This window comes from Nematostella vectensis, chromosome 11 (genome assembly GCF_932526225.1).
Source record: "Nematostella vectensis chromosome 11, jaNemVect1.1, whole genome shotgun sequence".
NCBI lineage: Eukaryota > Metazoa > Cnidaria > Anthozoa > Actiniaria > Edwardsiidae > Nematostella > Nematostella vectensis.
In genome coordinates this window covers 7,011,301-7,032,338 of record NC_064044.1, presented here as the reverse complement: position 1 = coordinate 7,032,338, position 21,038 = coordinate 7,011,301, and the positions used below count along the sequence as shown (strand labels likewise).

Here is a 21,038-nt window from a genome sequence, read left to right as displayed (position 1 = left end):
AATTCTTCGATTACGCATGCGCAGTTAGTTTCGGATCAACATTCCTTCGATCTTCAGCACTACGTGCGTGCGTTTTATCTAGTTTGACGGAATTCTCCGAAAATGATTGCTACTACGTTGCAATGGCTTGTGTTCAGCGCCTTGTGTGGTGAGTTTGTTAATTCAAGGTCACTGGCAAATAGTTATATTGACAAAAAAACCGAAGCAAATCAATTTTTGCCACTCAAACATGACCAGCTCACACTGCGCAACAGTAAATTCACCTGATAATTTTATGTTATAATGTTCTAGCGATGTTTATTTTAGCAAATATTATTTGTAATGGGAAGATGCAAAAAAGCAACAAACGCAGTATAAGTGCAAGAGAACTTACAAAAACGGTACTAGGAATTTTTGCCTTGGTGAGGGGGGGGGGGGGGGGGGGGTCTCTTCAGGGTAAAAATTGATAGGGATGCTTGTCGGGATATTAAAAAAATAACGCCAAAAATTGCTACCCCAGAAGCAAAAATTACCCCTAAAAATACCAAAAAGCAGATTTAAGTACCCCATTTGTATAACAAAGTCTAGAATGCCATTTTTCAAAGTATTTTGTTTAGAAGTCTGAAGTCCTGGAGGGGTTCTTCAGGGTAAAATTGATAGGGATGCTCGTCCGGAAATTCGAAAAATACCCCTAAAAAACACCTAAATCATATCATTCATATTCTGATATCAGGTCAACATGGGAACCCCCCTCCCCCCTGGGGATTTTTGTCTCTAGCTTTATACTAAATACCTTAGAGGTAATTCTATAGGAGTCATATAAAAAAGGAAGCCAGCAAAGCCCCTCAGCAAATGTTTGCTATGTGCAGGACTACATATTTCAATGAAAGGGGTCATGTTTTTTGGTGTTAAAATCAGAGTTCTGGAATCTTTATGGGCTGGAACAAAGTCTTTGCAAGAAAAAAAGACCTGAACTTGCTAAAGATGTATTGAGTGCAAATGGCTTAAAAATGAAAAATCCTAATTGTTAGTTGATATTTTAGGGTAATCTTCAAGTGAAGTTGTTTTTTTTAGGGCGGTCAACTTTTCATGGCTTAGTAATTTTAAGGTAATTTTTTAACCCCTCCTCATCCTGGGATATAGCCCTGTATTACCGATAAACATGCAGGCAAGGATCAACTATTCTAAACACAATTTTTCTTTTTTGAAAAAAGCTATAGTTTAGAAGATGACAAGAAATCACACAATTCTCAAACTTGCAGTTGGTAACTTTTTTCAGCTCAAGTTGTCTTTTGTGCAACCAAACAATGGATTCCCAACACAAACTGGGATAACCCTGCAAACTGGGCTCCAGGAAAAGTCCCTTGTCCACAGCAGAATGTTTTTCTTGGTAGTCGTCTCTCTGCCAAACCACTTGCCATTGCCCTATCATCTGATGCCTCTGTCCATAGTTTGGTATGTATGTTTGGAGAATGAAACACTGTGCTAACTACTGTAAATACTTGTTCTATTTCCCTGGGCTCTCCAGAAAATTAGATAGGGTTGATTCCTTAGGGGGTGTTTAAAGTTTTTCCAATTCTGCTACCCTTGGTGGTAAGGATTGCTGTTGACCACACCCAAAGCGCTATCCCTTATGGTTAAAATTGATTTAGCTGACAAGCAGCCCTGTCTGTTTTTATCGTCAAACTGCCCCCCACCCTGGGTCTAGTGCCCAGGGCACTAGAACAAGTGTGTGTGTGTGTGTGGGGGGGGGGGGGGGGGGGGAGGGGCACTAATACAAAGCAGGGAGCTTATTTCAAAGTTCAGTCTTCAGCTCTTTATGAATTTTTATTTCTAGAAGAAAAATGCAAGGTTATTTTTTAAGTGAAAAAGTAAACATTATTTTGTTCGATAATAGAAAGAGTAATTTGTTAAATCAAGCATTTAACATGCAAATTTTTCTACCAGAACTCAAGACCTGTCAGTAACCTTGTCCCTGTGTCTTATTTGTAGAATCTCCCTATGACTGGGGAGCTTGTTTTCTACAATAACGCGGAGCTGTCTCTGACTCAAGATATCAACACCATCTTCAAGAGTTGCCCAGGTTTGTGAAAATAATGATAAAGATCATGATGGTTTTACAGACTACTGTGTAATACAGTACAAGGAGCTAAGTGTATTATGGTGGTGGAGGAGGTATTGGTTGTGGGGGTATTTGTCGTGGTTTTGATAGTTAGTGGTTAAGCTAGCTGTGGTGAGGATGGTGGAGATGATAGCGATGATGGTGATGATGGTCCAGGAAAAAAAAGGTGATTATGGTTGTTCTGTTATGATAGCTGTGATGGAGGTAGTGATGTTATTTCCTATGGTGGGTATAGCTGTTATGGTGGTTGTGATTATGTTATACTAGTGGGTTGTTATGGTAGCTTTGATAGAGGTTATAATATCAGTGGTAATGATAATGGTCTCACTTCTCATGTTTGTAGTGTCCGCCGCGTTGCATTATGGATTGTTAAGGTGCGCAATGCACCATGGTAGAACACATGTCAGAGATCCGCCATCTTGTATTAAATGTGGAAGACCACGAGTCTGTTTCTTTTTGCTTCGTTCCTTGCCGAACACCACATTCTGGCGACGAGGATGGGATCAACAACTGGATAAACACATACTGAAGTTAAATCTGTCAAAAAAAAGCCGGTATGGCCGTCTGTTTATCAGGATTACCAACGCCAAAAGCCTTCGACTGCATTGGCGAACCAGCCACGCTGGAACAAAGATGGACAATCTGGAAGTTCGAATTTGAGCTCTACTGCACTGCATCTGGCATCAAAGACTCGAAACAACAACGAGCAATACTTCTTCACCTAGCAGGAGCTGGAATACGAGAAATTTTTCACGCTTTTACGGCTGAACAACAGGGGGAGGACTATAAAACAGCCATGGACTCCCTCACTCAACACTTCAAACTCAAGAAAAACGTACCGATGGCCAGGCAAGCCTTCTTGACAGCGGTACCAAAACCCGGTGAGAGGATTCATCAATTTGCAATTAGACTGCAAACCCTTTGCGAACACTGCGAGTACAACGACCAAAAGGACAGTCAAATTCGAGATAGAATTTTGACCTTCATATTGGATAAACCCCTCAAAGCAAAACTCTTTCGTGAGGAAGGTCTGACTCTCAGCAAGCTCCTGGAAATTGTCAACACGTACCATGACAAAGAAGCACTAGTTCTTGTGCCAGATCAAGGTGGTGTTAACCAATTGAGAGTACAACAGAAGCCTGACAGTGCTGGTCCCAAGTTTGATGGCAGATGTCATCGTTGCAATAAGCAGGGTCATAAAGCTGCTGACTGCAGATGTAGCAAAAATCACCAATGTGAAAAATGTGGGAAAATTGGACATTTCAAGGTCTGCTGCAAATCAAAGCAGACATCTGGAAAAGCAAAGTCTGCAAGTGGACCAAAATCAAAGGGCAGGAAGCCATCTCATGTAAGACAACTGGAAGCTGTTGATGTTCAAGAAACTGATAGCGAAGAGGAAGAAGATGTTTTTAATGTATTCTGCACGCACACAGAGTCACCGCCTGGTACTATGGAGATATCTATTGGAGGTGTTATACAGAATGTCATCATTGATTCGGGTGCAAGCTGTAACCTTATGTCAGAAAGGACATTCAATGACTTATCAAAAGGAGACATTGTTTTGAAGCCAAGTAGCAAGCAAATTTTTGCATATTCGTCTAGTGATGCTTTAAATCTTAAGGGTAGTTGTATGCTTAATGTGCAGGTACCAGAAACAAATGTGGATAAGCGCGCAAAGTTTTTCATTGTCTCTGGAAAAGCGTCAACTTTGTTAGGTCGTGAATTATCTGAAGCTCTAGGCATACTCAAAGTAGGAGTTCAGGTTAATAGTTGTAGCTCAGATTTCTCAGCTATAAATACTCAGTTAAACAGCAAAGCAGCGCTTAAGGCCAAATTTCCTAATGTTTTTCATGGTTTGGGCAAGCTTAAAGGTTTTAAACTCAAGTTACATATTGATCAGAATATTAAGCCAGTAGCACAACCATTGCGTAGGATTCCTTTTAGTCGCAGGCAGAAGGTCGCTGACAAGTTAGAGGAACTTGAGAAGCTTGGTGTGGTGGAAAAGGTAAACAGTCCTACAAGTTGGATCAATCCCCTTGGGGCAGTCGAAAAGCCAAATGGAGATGTTCGCATTTGTTTGGACATGCGCCAGGCCAATCAGGCTATCTTAAGAGAAAGACACCCAGTACCTACTATGCAAGAAACCCTACAAGAAATCTCAGATGCAAAGATTTTCACCAAATTGGATTTAAACATGGCTTTCCATCAAATCGAGTTATCCCCAGAGTCCCGAGACATAACTACTTTCGCAGCGCCAACAGGTTTATATCGCTACTGTCGATTGCTCTTCGGTGTGAACATGGCTACCGAGAAGTTCCAGAACCTGATATGGCAAGTTTTGAAAGACTGCCCTGGAGCCTTCAACATGCATGACGACATTCTTATAGTGGGTAGGAACCAAAAGGAGCATGACGAGAACCTGGAAAGAGCTGTCCAAAAGCTGCAAGACAGCGGGCTCACCCTCAACTATGAGAAATGTGTGGTAGGAGCCTCGAGTATGGATTTCATGGGAGACACCATTTCTGCAGATGGTCTTAAGTTATCTGACAAAAGAGTCGAAGCAATTGTCGAGGCACCTGCACCAACCAACCAATCAGAGGTGAGAAGTTTCCTTGGTTCTGCTCAATTTTGTGCCAAATTCATTCCACAGTTTGCAACCATTTCTGCTCCCCTGTGGGATCTTACCAGTAAAAATGCTAAATGGAAATGGGGTGCCAAAGAGGCAGAATCATTTGCACAAATTAAGCACTTGCTAACATGTGCACCAGTCATGTCTTATTTTACACAGGGAGCCCAGACCAGGATTATCACTGACGCCTCACCAGTTGGCCTGGGGGCCATACTAGAGCAAAGACAACCTGGTGATGGTCAATTTCGACCAGTGTACTACGCAAGTCGTAAGCTTAGTAAGGTTGAACAGCGCTACTCACAGTTCGAGCGAGAGGCCCTTGCTGTCAAATGGGCCTGTGAGAAATTTCACATGTTCCTTTATGGAACCCATTTTGAAATACTAACTGATCACAAACCCTTAATTTCAGTCCTAGGTCCAAAGTCTAAACCCCCGTCTGCTAGGATTGAACGCTGGCTGTTGTACCTTCAGCAATTCAGCTATGTGGTCAGGCACATTTCCGGAAAGGAAAATTCAGCCGACGCCCTGAGTCGTTTACCAGTTGGTCCAGTACAGACAGCTGATTCTAAAGCAACCAGCGAGTATGTGTTTAGCACTGCAAAGGCCGCAGTACCTGTCGCCATGACCCCAAAGCATGTAGAGGTTGTTTCAGAGAAGGACCCAACCCTTATTCTGGTACGCGAAGCAATTAGAAGTGGAGACTTCACCCGCCTCACAGGTACCTTGTACAAAGCAGTGTCAAAGGAGTTGTGGATTGCCGGACAATTAGTGATGCGTGGAAACCGAATTGTGCTACCAGAATCCCTATGGAAGCAAGCAATTATTTTAGCTCATGAGGGACACCAAGGAATGGTGCGCACAAAATCCCGCCTGCGAAGCAAACTATGGTGGCCGCAGATGGATGCACAGGCTGAACAGTTCATCAAGGCCTGCTACCCCTGCCAGCTAGTTGGACCACGTGGCAAACCGGAACCTGTTCGATCAACAGAACTACCTGAAGAACCATGGGAGGACCTCGCCACAGATTTGACTGAGATACCTGGAGGAAACCACTTGCTGGTAGTTGTGGATAACTACTCCAGATGGCCAGAGGTAGTACTCCTTAAGAAAACCGATGCGCCACATGTCATCACAGCATTGGAGGGAATATTCAGAACACATGGCATACCATACACGGTTCGCAGCGACAACGGACCGCCCTTTGCCTCGAAAGAATTTGAGAATTTCTTAGAGTTCTTAGGCATAGAACATAAGAAAGGAATTCCATATTGGCCACAGAGCAACGGCGAAGTGGAACGATGTAACAGAACAATTCTTAAAGTGATTCGGATAGCAAACTTGCAAGGAAATGATTGGAAGAAAGCGCTTGATGATTTCCTCTTTCAGTATCGCACAACAAACCATGCCGCAACTGGATGCTCGCCAGCCGAACTCCTAATGGGAAGGCAGCTCCGAGACAAGCTACCTAGTGTAAAGATTCCGAAGGATAGAGCGACAGAGTCAGAGTGGCAACACAAACTTAGAGACAGAGACGCTCTATCAAAACTCAGACAGAAAGAGTATGCTGATGCTAGAAGACATGCTGAGCCAAGTGGAATTGATGAAGGCGATGAAGTACTGCTGCGACAGACTCGCCGCGAGAACAAACTCTCTCCAGTTTTTGAGCCTGAAGCTTACAAGGTTTTGCAGAAGACAGGTAATGCAGTTGTACTGGAGGATTCTGATGGAAATAGGAAGATGAGGAATGTAGCACAAATGAAGAAGTTCATCAAACCACAGGAAGCAGTCGCCGCAGACATGCTGCCTACTCCACCTGAAATCGCGCAGGAACACCAAACCGCACCTGAGACCCAGAACCAGTCCACACTTGATTGTACAGCTGAAATGCCAGCGTCTCCTGGTTCTCTAGCCAATCAGCGACCTGCGCGCACTAGGCAACAACCTGTTCGCTTTAAGGATTATGTGCTACAATAAGTTTTGTTAGTTTTATTTTTCTTTTCAGTTTTACATACATGCGTAGGACCCCTACTATAGCTGTTATAGTTATTTAGCTCCTAGTATGGACTTTAATGCTAAGTAAGGGGGGGATGTAGTGTCCGCCGCGTTGCATTATGGATTGTTAAGGTGCGCAATGCACCATGGTAGAACACATGTCAGAGATCCGCCATCTTGTATTAAATGTGGAAGACCACGAGTCTGTTTCTTTTTGCTTCGTTCCTTGCCGAACACCACAATGTTGATTTTGATGAAGATGTTGGTAGTAGGGAAAGGCATTTTTAAAATGGTTAATTATATATTTTACATTTTCACGTTTGAAATCGTTTTACGAAATACTTTCCAGATAAGGGAGATATCCAGTTTGTTGCCAGTGATGCAAAAGCCTGGTATGATCCAGACAATTGGAGAGAGGTCGAAGACGGAGGAGCAGCAATCCCAGAACCTGCAAACTCTGCCCTACACCTTGAACAAGTCCCTTGTGTCCAGGACTCAGCAAGCTTCCCTTGGGTAATGGACTGATCCACCATGTTTGTGTTCTAGTTACCATAAGTTGCAACAAGACAAGGTTACTAAACAAGTGTCCTTATCTGGTAGCACATAAAATCTCCAACTCACTTTTAACACTAGATTTGCAACATGCTTCATGAGATCCCTAGGTCACTGCCAGGATTTAAACCTGGAGCCAGTGTTGAGAACACAAAGTGCTAGCTGACTAGACTACCATGTGAAAGCAATACCAGGCAACGCAGAAGGGGAAGGGCTGTGGGGACCACGGACCCACCACAGAAAAAAGTCAAATACTATGATTTATTCCTCTTTCATTTTCAATATTACACTTTTTTTAATTGTCAGCCCCTTCACTTTTCAACATGCTTTGTGATCTCTGAATACAAAACCTTAGAAACTTTCAGTTGAGATAAGAACTTTGGTATCTAGCTTTCTCTACCTTTCTTATCTCTCATGTGGTTTTCATCTTTACAGCTACTGTAAACTTTATCTGTTACGGTATTCTCTGCAGATTTGTAGGCAGGTCAATAGTCAGGAATTTGGATGGCTTAGAAAACTCCCCCCTCTTCCCACAGTGGCTGGAGGAATTTGAGTTTGTGTATGTTGATATTGTATTGCTTTCTTTCTTAGGGCAGTACCTTTAATGTGAAATCTGATGGTCCTATTAACATCGCCTCTGTTACTGTCAATGGCAAGGTAAATAAAAAGTTTCATAAAAGGTTAATACATGTTGCGTTTGAGCTCATATAAGACTGCACAAGTAATGCGATTGTGTAAAAATTAGTGCATGATTAAAGAAAAATCCATCCAGAAAACCTATTAAGAAACAGATTGATCTTATTCCTTATTATTTAACTTTCAATAAAAATTTGAACAAGTTTTGACATGGCATTGTTTTGATTTCAGCATTTTACCAGGACACAAGAGTTTAGAAATTACTACACAAGCGAATCTGGGTCATTGCAATTCAAGCTGAGCAAGACAGATATCAGCCTCTCGAACGAGCCATGCACTGATCCAGCTGGATGCATCTGTGGCAATGAAAGGGTACTGTATCTGGAGCAGTAACCTGTTAAAGTGGCTATTGCACCAAGTTACTGGATCAGAAGAAAACTGGTGCAATTTTCACTTTTAACATGTCTCCTAAACTGTACTTTCCAAAAGCCAAGAGATAATAGGGCCTTTTGGAGCATAATCATTGTTGTTTGTTTGGCCATCTACCATAATGATCTAATAAATGCAGGGGGCATTTAATGAATTTTGATGGCCTGAGGGGGATCGTTCAATAGATAGGATTTTTTTGTTGGAGTGGGACATTCATTATAAACTATGACAATATAACAGACAGGGTGCTAATTTTATCCAGGATCACATTGAATTGTAGCCTAGTCAAGAAGACAATCAAATTGTATTTATATGACTGTAATTTCTCTGTTTTTTTTTTTTTAGATTGGAGGGGGTGTTTGTTAGAAAGGGGCGTTCAATATGAACTTGTAAGCTGATAGGAGGCATTCTTTAGATAATTTATTGTATCCCTCTCCTCAAAGTCTATGTGTGTGCACAATAGCTATCCTGTCTAGGCCCCTATACCCACTTGTGAACACCAAATTTCTCATTTTGCAGGTGAGGGATAAAGTCTGCAAGTTTGTGAGTTGTGAACCAACCAGATGTGATAGTCCACTGGACCCTGACGGCTCTTGCTGCTCCGTCTGTGGTGAGTTTTATTAGATAGCCATTAATGGGCTATGGAGTAGTGAATGTTGGGTCAAGTCCACTCAGCAAATCTGAATTATCCTCTTTGCAGGGGCCTTGATAAAGTTGAAATACACCGAGGGGTTTAAGCTCAGAGATTTTAAGAAGAAAGTTCTAAAGATATTTTCAGAGGAAAATAATGACAAGAATAGAAGAGCATTAAAGGTTAGAATACCCACTGAACTTTCCCCTACATACTATAGCCAAACACACTTCATGCTATCATTGTGATTCCACTGTTCAACACTAAAACCCCCAAAAAAAATTGCACTGGGACGAAGGTGTCATTTCTTTGCACCATCAGTGCATTTTTAGACCCGACCATCACTCTTATGAAGTTTTTTTTATTACCACCTCTAAAGGCTAGTTATTTTAATTTTTATTTTCAGGAAGACACCTCAGTGGAATTATCAATCTCCAGGATTGAGGGCGACCAGGTCCAAGTGGTCTTAACAGATAACGAAAATGGTACTGTACTTGTATTGACCATTAGTTTTGTTGTCCAGGAAATTTTCCACCTATATACCAACAGAGGAGAAAGGGGCAGTAAACTCAGTGACTTTTTCTTCTTTTATAGTGTGTCTGATTTGGCAACTACAGTTCTGTCAGGATAATAATCCTGATCAAGCAGAATGACGTTCTTTTTTCACTGGATAAAATAGTGTTTTGTTTTGTTGTTGTTATTGTTGTTGTTGTTTATGGGAGATTGCTAATGGACGTTAAGTTTATTAAGTTCTAAATAAAAGACTAAGGGGTGTCACTCTGACGTTTTGTAAGTACGTAATTTTGCAAAGTGATCAACCATGGCACAGTATTGTAATTTAATTTTGCATGTTTCTGTTATAAAAAGATGTGTGTAATAATACTTAATTACATTATTCTAGATAAGATTAATAATTATGTCAAGTGAATAAGTATGGTGCTGTAAAAGTGTTTTTTTTTGTCTTTAGGGAAGAAAGCTCAAGCTGTTGCTGAAGAAATAGAGAAAGTGCTGTTAGGTAATATTGCAAACAAATTTCAATAATAGAATAGTAGGTGCAGTATAATGTCTATTTCTATAATACATATCTGTGAAACATGACATTTTGGTCTATATACCACACATAATATAATTTTTGGAATTTTTGTTGTGTTTATGTGCTATTATTTCATTGAAGCAGCCAACCAATCTTCCTATCCTTTTCAAAATGTCGTTTTTTTTCTTTTATCACCTGCACACTATTTATTATTTTAATCTATATATTATTTAAATTTATTATTTTAACACCTGCACTGCATAAGTCATGCACCCTTATGAGAATTTTTTTTAAAAGGAGGTGGGCTTCCAGGAGAATAAAAAAGATGAACGTTACTATTCTTATTTTAATTTTTTTTCGCAGAGGATGAGAACTTAAAGAGTGTCAAACTGCTGCAGTCTGGGAGACGAAATGCCGATAAAGACAAAGGTTGGTGGTTATCTGCAAGTGACTTAAAGCCAGTAATTCTGATCACTAAAGGCTTATGAAGCCAGTAATTCTCATCACTACAGGCTGATGAAGCCAGTAATTCTCATCACTACATGCTGATGAAGCCAGTAATTCTCATCACTACATACTGATGAAGCCAGTAATTCTCATCATAACAGGCTGATGAAGCCAGTAATTCTCATCACTACAGGCTGATGAAGCCAGTAATTCTCATCACTACATGCTGATGAAGCCAGTAATTCTCATCACTACATGCTGATGAAGCCAGTAATTCTCATCATTACAGGCTGATGAAGCCAGTAATTCTGATCTCTACAGGCTGATGAAGCCAGTAGTTCTCATCACTTCACTCTGATGCAGCCAGTTATTTACATCACTACATGATCAAACTTGTAATTCTCAAAGGAGAGGTTGGGAAGATCCATGATTTCTCAGAGAGGGGGGCCGTCTTGAAGGGCAATACATAAACATATAACAAGAGGTAATAGTAAACCATCTGTTATCAGCTTAATGTATTTTTGTGTTCAGGGACTGGAAGCTCTGTTGGCTGGGCTCTTGGACTTGGGCTCGGTCTTCTTCTTCTCTTCATATTTGCAGTTGCTTTCCTTGTCTGGCGCCGCAAACGGTATGAAATTCACTTACATTCTGGTCTTGATAATTGTCAGACGTTATTATATAAAGTGTTGTGCTATGTTTTGTTGTTAAATCGTTGTGCTGATTACTACGACTGCCCTGAAACCACCCCCTATGCTTGTTAATAAAATTGTAAAAAAAGGCATTGTATACATACTGTATGCTTGATTAGTTCAAAACCATCAGTTTTGCAATAAGATGCTTTATGATACCTAGTTTGTGAGTGACTAAGAATGTGTTGTAATAACCTTTTGTGTTTTTTTTTAGTGTAGCTGTAGTTGTCCAGTCTTAAACACTTCAGACTTTTCTGTTTTGTTTCTTTCCTTTTTTAACTCGGGAATACTTGCAAAGCATTTACGAGTTATTGGAGGGACTTCCAGGGGTGGATCCAGGGTAGTTTACGTGAGTTCCGGAACACACTCAAAGTTTTTCAGACCAAGTTATTTTAAACTTAAATGGCTTTTTAAAAAATACTCCGATATCCCTAGAAACTATTGGCTTGTCTGTGGAAATCATTCAATCTCCTGTATTTTTGGTTTTTAATTAAATTAAACACGTAAAAAGATGCCTTATCGTCTTTATTATTCTTATGCGACTTCACGGAGCGCCCTGGATCACGAGCTTTGGATTTGAGCTTCGATTACTTTTCGGGAACCTTCGGAAATCCGTCGGATAAGATCGGAAAATATTGTCACCAATTTGCAAGCGAGGGGGTGGGTGAGGTGTTATTATAGTTAGCCCTGGAACACACTCAAAACCTCGCGCGATTGGCTGGAATTTTTTTCATTGTGTTGGAACTCACTCAAAACCATTTTTGATTGGCTAACTCACTTGGAAACCACCGCGGAAACTATCGACAAAAGTATAAAAGGGTCTGTACCTCCCCCAACGGTCTTCTTTCGTTTGCCTTCACTAGAATCTCAGTACTTGCATCGGAGTTTACGAAGGAATTAGTTAACAAATTGCACTAGTTTTTACTCTTTATGGCTCGTGCTCCTGTCTGTCGGAAGGAGGATTGTTCTCCCTACGACATTGGCTTAGTCTTCGACAAGATCGCCAGCTATTCGCCTCAGGACAAGTTGAAATTCATCGAAAATGTATGGAAACCAGGTGAGCTTTTCGATTTCCCAGTGTCAATAGAGAATGGAAAATCTCGCAAGTTTGTTTTAAACTGGCTAAAGAAATATCCATGGCTAGCCTACTCTAAATATTACAATGGAGTGTTTTGCTTAGCTTGTGTTTGTTTCGGAGTTCAGTGTGGGCGAAACGCTAGTAAGTTAGACAAATTATTGAAGTCTCCTCTTACAAATTGGACTTCGGCCGCTTCGCGCTTTACAAAACACGCGCAATGAAATTGTGAAATTCACAAATTTTCTATGATTGCTATAGAAGAATTTAAGAAAATGATGCGAACAGACGCTGTCCCGATAAATCTGCAGTTAAATAACATCGTTCAACAGCAAATTGCTAGAAACCGTGAGATCCTTAGGTCCCTTTTTAAAACAATTATTTTCTGTGGGAAAAACAATATCCCACTCAGGGGCTTGAGGGATAGTGACCCCACTAATGCTGCCCTAGCTGGTAATTTCCAGGCACTGCTTGAATTCCGGGTAGATAGTGGTGACCAAATACTGGAGCAGCACCTAGAAAATGCACCAAGAAATGCCACATACATTTCAAAGACCATCCAGAATCAAATGATATCAACTGTTGGTGCTCATATTTTAAATAATTTATCTCAAGAAATGAGGGATAGTAAATATTTTTCTGTAATGGCAGATGAAGTGGCTGATATAGCAAACAAAGAAAATCTTTCTGTTGTGATTAGATTTCTCGACTCAACCAAAAACTTTAGAGAAGAATTTATTGGATTTTATATTTGTAAGGAGGGAACAACAGGAGAGGCCATCAAAGACCTTATAACTGCAGCTGTAGTAGACTTAGGATTGATGATGGAAGACTGTCGTGGCCAATGTTATGATGGCGCTGGCAATATGGCTGGACGACTTAATGGAGCCTCCTCGTTAATCAGAGCAGAACATGAGAAGGCAATTTTTGTCCATTGCATGAATCACTAGCTGAATTTGTGTATTGCCAATACCTGCCAAATACCAAATGTCAGAAACATGATGGATGTTGTGCGAAAGCTTTTTTAATTTTTTGACAACTCTCCCAAGCGACAAGAACATTTAGAATTCAAGATCATAGAACTTTTGCAAAAAAACAAAAACAAAAAAAAAACCCACACTGCTTTAATTAATGTATGCCGCACCCGATGGATTGAAAGGATAGATGCTATGGACCGAATAGTTGAGCTTCCCATCCAGTCACAGCTACACTAGAAGATATCTCAATGAACAGACACAAGCATGAAAATACCAACTGGAATCCTACCAGCAGACAAGATGCCCAATCATTACTTAATGCTATCAACTTTTCCTTTATTGTTGCTATTGTTATTGTCAGACATATTTTGGCACTAACTAAGCGACTTACAGTGAAGCTGCAAAGTAAAGCTATGGATATCCTGAAAGCTAAAGAAGAACTTGCTCTTCTGATATCAGTTCTCACAGAAATGAGCAATGACATTGATGCCACACACCAAGACAAGTAGATGTACAACCAGATATGCCAAGGGTAGCTCAGAGACAGACACATAGACCCAATGCTCCTGCTTCAAATCCTGAAGACTATTAACAAGATAAATCTGACCAGAGTTTTCCTAGACCATGTACTCGAGCAGCTCGATTCTAGATTCAAGGATGATGTATTTATCTGCTACAAAGGTATTTCGATCATACCCTCTGTTTTGATTGCTACTGATGACTGGAAGCCTAATGTTTTAGAATTTTGTAACTATTACAGACAGGACATGCCAAATTATATAGGTTTACAGGCAGAGCTTTTATTATGGGAGAGATTATGAAAGGGGAGGGATAACAGAGGAGAAGTGATTCCAGACACTCTTAGGCTACACTGGAGGATATTGACAGATGCATATGTCAATATTTATTTCATGTTAAAGATCCTGATCACACTTCCAATTTCATCTGCTTCTTGTGAGAGATCCATTTCATCCCTTCGAAATCTTAAAACCTATTTGAGAAGCACAATGACTGAGGACAGATTGAATGGGCTGGCACTAATGTATACCCACAAAGACATGGATTTAGACCTGGACAGAATAATAGATTTATTTGCTCAATTGCACCCTAGGAGAATGAGAATGGCAAACATATTAACTTAAATTTTTGCACCATCTGTTTCTAGAGGGCTTGTGAGTTATGTTCCATCTGGGTCTTACCCTTAAACTGATGGATAACAGCTACAGAAACTCAAACTGGTGCCTGTATAACTTTCTTAAAAAGTCATTTCTAGATGTTTTTTTTATTTAGTGATTATTTCAATTTTTCTATTGACACTGGGATTTCATGTAAAGCTCAAATGGTTTACAAACATTTCCCTGTGCTCCAGAAGCTGCAGTTTCAAATGATAAAAAAGGGGAGTATTTTTCAAATTATATATATATTTTATAATCATTTAGTACTTCTCATTTTTATAACTTGATATTAATGTTGTATTTTTCTCCAGAGCTCCAGTTACTGCAGTCCCCAAGGATGAAAAAGGGGAGTTTTTATTCAAATTATATTGTCTATAATTTGTACATATCTTTTGTATATGACATATGATATTAATATTGGAATTTTTTTTTTCTTATTATCTTGAAAACTCCTGGACCAAGGACCAACCACAGGCTTGCACATAGACCAGTGGCACCGGTTTGGATACCAGAAACTTTTTGTAGAGCAAGGTGTTCCATGTACCACCTTCAACAAAATAAAACTTTTTTTGCCTTTATGATAGCATGTTTTTTTGTTCTTTTTGGGGTAATTAACTTTTCTGAAAATGCAGAAAATGGCATTTATAGAGCTTGAAATTTCAAATTTTCTTGGGGGAGCATGCCCCCAAACACCCCTATTGTTGGTGTTTCGGTGGAAACTACTCACTCAAAAACCTGGATCCACCCCTGGACTTCTTTGTCACTCGATCGTCGGATAGCCGGATAGGACAGTATAGTACTGAAAAACGCAAGACTAGTTCCAGTACCGCGCGGTTAAACTAGCCTTTTTGTTTTGAAATGGCGGCGTTTTACCGGCGAACTTTCACATTTCGACGAATGCTAAGAAAACTAGACCAAACCTAAGGCTATAATTTTCTTTACGACTCCCTCATTATCAAACAAATCTGTCATCTTTTGTACAGCATGGTTTTAATGCTGTACAGTAAGTCAAAACAGCGACCGAAGTGAGCCTTTCGTACCTTTACTCGGACGATTCAACACTGAGATTTTGTTTGTTTTCGCCAGAACACGCGCATGCGCATACGTTATTCAGCACTGTCGTCGGATGGTTGGATGGATCATCCGTAAACTTTTTGTGTTTTTTCTGTCTTTAGCAACAGCAATCCTTAGATCATATAAATAGAATCAAAAAGCCCAAACTGTCGCGATCTCGTACCAGAACAATGAATACAATACACCAAAAACTGGAAATCGACTCTGCCAAATTTTCGTCTTTAATAAGACTTCTTCAGGGCAGCAGGGCAGACTCAAGATCATATATATATACTTCCGGTGTTCAACTTCTGGTTAAAGCCTAGTTTTATAAAAGGGCATTCTCATAGACCTGTGATCGTTTCGGGTGTATATATATAAGCTAGTTTCTTCAGAAAAGTCTTCCATGTGGGTTGAGCGTGCGCATGCGCCTTCGTCACTGACGTCAATCGGTCTTCTACGGTTCAGTCCAAGTCAAGCTGTTAGTTTGCAAACAAAACAAGTAAAATGCTAGGAAATCTTTTAATTCTCTTTGTTTTAGTACTTGCCGATCCCCGTCTCTGGGTTTTCACGTTGTTTGTTTAAATTTGGGCTGAAAGAGCGACTATCCAAAACTGTGACTTTTAAGTCCGAGAAACACAAGAGGGAAAAGCCTCTTATGGCAGGGTTATAAAAAAGCCTCTGTTAGAAGGACAAAATAGAAGAGGAGGATAGATTTCCACAAATTAATTTTTCACAATACTTCCCAATCAGCTAAACTTAACATCAAACAAAACTTGTACAATCACTACACATGGCCCTCGCTTATTCTTCGAATAACGATATTTTTTTTTATTTTTTGCTTATATAATAATAATAATAATAATAATAATAATAATAATAATAATAATAAATTTTATTAAAATTCACTATATAACATTATAATCTAAAATATGATTTACAAAAATTTGTTTATAAAATTGATAGCAATAAGAATTAAAAATTGTAAAAAAAAATTAAAAATAGTAAAAAAAAATTATGCGAAAGAGAAAAATAGAAAAAAAATAAAATAAAAATATATAATAATAATAATAACAATAATAATAATAGTAATAGTAATAATAATAATTAATTATACTGTTCTTGGTGTGTCATGACATCGAAAAGAAAAAAGTTATAAGGACATTTTTATGTACTCTCAGCATCTTGGATTTGTTCATGCTTTGTTAAGTATCCTGTATATCTTTTATGCTCAAAATAAAATAACTAGAAAATCAATTTGCATTCACGAGTTGGCTCACAGAGCCATTGATTACTTAGTGTAGCTAAAAAGCTAAACAGGGTTGCTGTATATACGAAATTCTATGCAGATTTGGTCAGCGAATCTCTTTATGGCTGGTGAGGGCTGAGGTTGTTTGAATATTTGGTTGGAAGACGGGCTTGAAACTGCGAATTTAGATGTTAGCAATGGGTCCAGAATGGGAATGTGTTTATTTCTGTCTTGTCTTGTTGTCTCTCCTTTTCCTCATTCAGCTCTTCTTATCTACAGTAAAGCTTAGTAATGATAAAATTGGCGTTTATACGTGTTATGCAATATCCGGATCGTTTTGTTGTAGACTGGCAGAGCAGTCGGGAAAGAGGAGAAGAGTGTCCTCTTCAGGGAAAGATAGGAGGTATTGTTTGTTTGTTTGTTTGTTTTCTTTTGTTCTTGTCGTTTTATTTTGTTATTAGATATTATTTTGTTATACCTTAGTTAATATTGTTCTTATATTGCTGTGGCTGTTATTAATGTTATTGTTGTTGGATATGGTAATGGCAATGATGCTGCTGCTGCTGATGATGATGATGATGATGATGATGAGGAGGAGGAGGATTATAAATAGTGTTGATAAAAGTGATGGAAATGATTTTGATAGTGATAATCCTGATTTTTATAATATGGGAGGGCGGGGCAAGGTCGGTGCTTGCCCCTACCCCCCCCCCCCCCACTTTTCTGAGTGGTTTTAACATGTACCTAATAGTTATAAAAGTGTTGAATGTATAAATCGATTACTTGATAAAAGACGATATTATAAAAAAAAAATTGTATAGTTTTTATACTTTGTCAGCCCCAGGCACCCTCGACCCTCCTGCGAAATCAAGATCCCTTCAACCCCCCCCCCCCCCCCCCCCAGTCCACTTTCGTCCCCTCACATTTAGGACAATTCCATCCCCACTTGATACTGTTAGTCGCCAAGGGTGTTAATGGTATTGACCTTGGCGACAATAACGTTGTGATTGTCATATTGGTGATGCCCGCGGAGAATAATGGGCGCTTTGATACGTTTACGTACGTACTCAATGTTGTTCTACAATAGGTCACTGGTAGGTCACTGAGTATGATGTATTACTGAGGACATTTCTTGCTTGCAGTATGCGCAGCCACTCCCTCTCGCTGATCGAGGAAGATCGTAATGGCGATGTCGAGATGAAAGAGGTGGAGCAGAATGGCGGCATCGACAACCCGGCCATGGAAACCCCCGAGCCACAGGTATAAGGAATATTAAAACCTCTCAGTTTTTAGTCTATTACCAGGTGGTTTCTGAATATAATCACTAAAACGAGGCTAATACCGAGGCCCGTGCTCCAAGCCTCGTTTCCATGCTAAGAACGTGCGTAGCTTCACTACCAAAAACCCATTGGTACCCAGGGTGCGACACTTCCCTCCTTCACGGATATTTTTGGTATTTAAAGCCTGGGCCCGAAGTTGGAGATTCTCCACCTTTTCCCCCATAATTCACGTGAGTGCACATTCGTTTCACAATAATCCCGCTGATCACGTGCCTGTCTTTTTGCAGGTTCGTGAATCTGGGAACCTGCTTTACGTCGGTAAAGACGAGGCGAATTTGACCAACTTCTCCAACCCGTTGTACGAGAGCGCGGACACACGCGCCATTTAAACACAAGATATACACCAATTAGGAAATAGAGAAGATCGGAACTAGAAATGAAGAGTTTGACCAATTTAAGGATGACCGAATGCAAGGGTTTTAGCACCCGCAAATTATTGTTTAGTTTTGCGACTTACTTTCGAATTTGCACTGCCTAAGACGAAGAACTGATGATATTAAAGAATATAACACAACAACTTTCTCAGCCTATGAAAAATGTATTTGGTCCTTAGTGGTTTCAAGTTGAGAGATACAACAACTACGATGTTATTCGAGTTAAGTCGCTTAGATTAGCCAATTTAAGATAGACAAATCATCATAAATTGTTACTGCATTAACGAACAGCAGCGCGTTCTTTATCTGATATGTACAGTTTTTTATATAATAACATGCTTTTAATTAAGGTGAGTGTACCTCCCCACGTGACGTGCCTGTGTCACGCGTGACGCCTGTCTCAGCCAGTCACGCAAAGTCTATTGAGGGAAGCGTGTGCGTCACTCTTTAATCTCACGTGATAATCGCGTAACGTTCTTTCACTTCTTTAGTTAGTCACGCAGTACCTAACGCCAGTTGTTTTACCAGGTATAAGTTGATTTTACGTAGTGGTGCTTTGCGTGACAGGTCACGCCCCCGTATTGGTAACACACGCGTCGAGAAACCAAGCCGTCTGCGACAGATGGGTTAGCCGCGTTTATCCATATCTGTCCGTCCGTGTTCTTCATCTGCCAATCGGGGGTCGGGAGGTAGGGATCCGAATACCCGCCACACCCATGAAGAGATCCCATTCGGAGTCTTCAAGGGTTTCGTTGTTACTGTGGGTGACCGCTCGGGTGGGTTCGTTAATGGTGATGTAAGATTTGCACTCGGATACGTCTAAGGAAAATGTTTGGGGCAAGTTAGGATAATAGGAACGGTATCGTGATTAAAATGGAGTGTAAAGGCTAAGATGGGCTGCATACAAATAAACCAATTCGATTTTCTTATTTCTCATTTGTATGCATTCCTTTTTGAACGACACCCCTGTAAAAGATGCCCAACACTCGAAAGTACTTTTATAACACGTGCGAATCCCATTACCCACATGAATCCCGTTGAAGGCGTCTATCCCGTTACCCGCATGTATCCCGTTAAATGCGTCTATCCCGTTACCCGCATGTATCCCGTTAAATGCCTCTATCCCGTTACCCGCATGTATCCCGTTGAAGGCGTCTATCCCGTTACCCGCATGTATCCCGTTAAATGCGTCTATCCCGTTACCCGCATGTATCCCGTTAAATGCCTCTATCCCGTTACCCTTATGTATCCCGTTAAATGCGTCTATCCCGTTACCCGCATGTATCCCGTTAAATGCCTCTATCCCGTTACCCGCATGTATCCCGTTAAATGCGTCTATCCCGTTACCCGCATGTATCCCGTTAAATGCGTCTATCCCGTTACCCGCATGTATCCCGTTAAATGCGTCTATCCCGTTACCCGCATGTATCCCGTTAAATGCCTCTATCCCGTTACCCGCATGTATCCCGTTAAATGCGTCTATCCCGTTACCCGCATGTATCCCGTTAAATGCGTCTATCCCGTTACCCGCATGTATCCCTTTAATTGGGTCTATCCCGTTACCCGCATGTATCCCGTTAAATGCGTCTATCCCGTTACCCGCATGTATCCCGTTAAATGCGTCTATTCCGATACCCGCATGAATCCCGTAACTCGCGTGTATCCCGTTACGCGCATGTATCCTGTTTAATGCGTTTATCCCGTTACTCACGTGTATCCCGCTATCCTTGTGTATCCCGTTACCCGCGTGTATCCTGTTACCAACATGTGTCACATTATCCGCGCGTATTCAGCAATCCGCGTGTATCCCGCTACCCTCGTGTATGCCGTTACCCATGTTTATCCCGTTACCCGTTTGCATCCCGTGACCCATGCTTATCACATGATTCGCGTGTATCCCGTTAGCCGCGTTTATCCTGTTACCCACGTGTATCCTGTTACCCGCGTGTATCCCGTTACCCGCGTGCATCCCGTTACCCGTGTGCATCCCGTGACCCATGCTTATCACATTACCAGCGTGTATCCCGTTACCCTCGTGTATCCCGTTACTCGCGTGTAATCTTTTAAAGGCGTATATCCTGTCATACACGTTATCCCGCGCGTATCACGTTACCCGCGTGTAGCCCGCAACCATCGTGTAATCGTTATTACCTAGCATTTAGCAGTTGGTCCCGCTGAAGGATGGTCTACACTCGCAGATGTACAGGTCGACGAGGTGACACGTGGCCCCGTTCTGGCAAGGCGCGGAGGAGCACGCAAAGACTTGTGGGAAAATAATAGGATTTTGGCAATGAGCTAAAAAGGTCCTGGTGTCTTTATATATCCTGAAAAAGATTGGAAATAATTGCATCTGGAATTAAAGATTCGGGAATAGCTAGAAAAATACCCAGGATTCGCCCCCCTCCCCCCCCCCCTCCAAAAGAAATCCCGTACCCAGGGGGGGGGGGGGGGGGGGGGGGGGAGGGAGGGAGTTCTCTCATAAAAATCTACCACCTCCGACAGAACAAAAAGGGATTCTCTCATGCCTTTGCAGTATCTCCACGGGACGTTTATCATACTAGAGTGATCTAGCTTATGATTTTTAGTTTTGTCTACAAATAGCATGTCTGTTCAAAACATCGATTCTTATGAACATCTAAATTTAAACATATAATAG

General features: G+C 40.8%; 1 protein-coding gene and 1 long non-coding RNA gene across 6 annotated transcripts; both read left to right on the top strand.

Moving 5' to 3' along the window:
• The first annotated feature begins 15 nt into the window (after positions 1 to 15).
• On the top strand, positions 16 to 19,311 carry LOC116613084 (protein amnionless). Of its 5 annotated transcripts, XM_048734629.1 has the most exons (15): positions 16 to 148; positions 1,259 to 1,434; positions 1,972 to 2,062; positions 7,072 to 7,235; positions 7,866 to 7,931; positions 8,142 to 8,282; positions 8,859 to 8,949; positions 9,040 to 9,152; positions 9,377 to 9,455; positions 9,938 to 9,985; positions 10,367 to 10,432; positions 10,982 to 11,078; positions 17,015 to 17,071; positions 17,811 to 17,928; positions 18,236 to 19,311. In XM_048734629.1, the coding sequence occupies exons 1-15, from the start codon at positions 103 to 105 to the stop codon at positions 18,335 to 18,337; spliced, it is 1,455 nt and encodes a 484-aa protein (XP_048590586.1). In that variant the 5' UTR covers positions 16 to 102; the 3' UTR covers positions 18,338 to 19,311. The 5 variants fall into 5 exon arrangements, with proteins under 5 accessions (XP_048590586.1, XP_048590587.1, XP_048590588.1 ...); XM_048734630.1 differs by lacking the exon at positions 17,015 to 17,071; XM_048734631.1 differs by lacking the exon at positions 1,259 to 1,434 and having other exon boundaries at positions 46 to 148.
• On the top strand, positions 11,085 to 14,944 carry LOC125573833. The gene is made up of 2 exons (XR_007314213.1): positions 11,085 to 13,872; positions 14,678 to 14,944. It is a non-coding gene; the product is annotated as an uncharacterized LOC125573833 (long non-coding RNA).
• Positions 19,312 to 21,038: the final 1,727 nt, after the last annotated feature.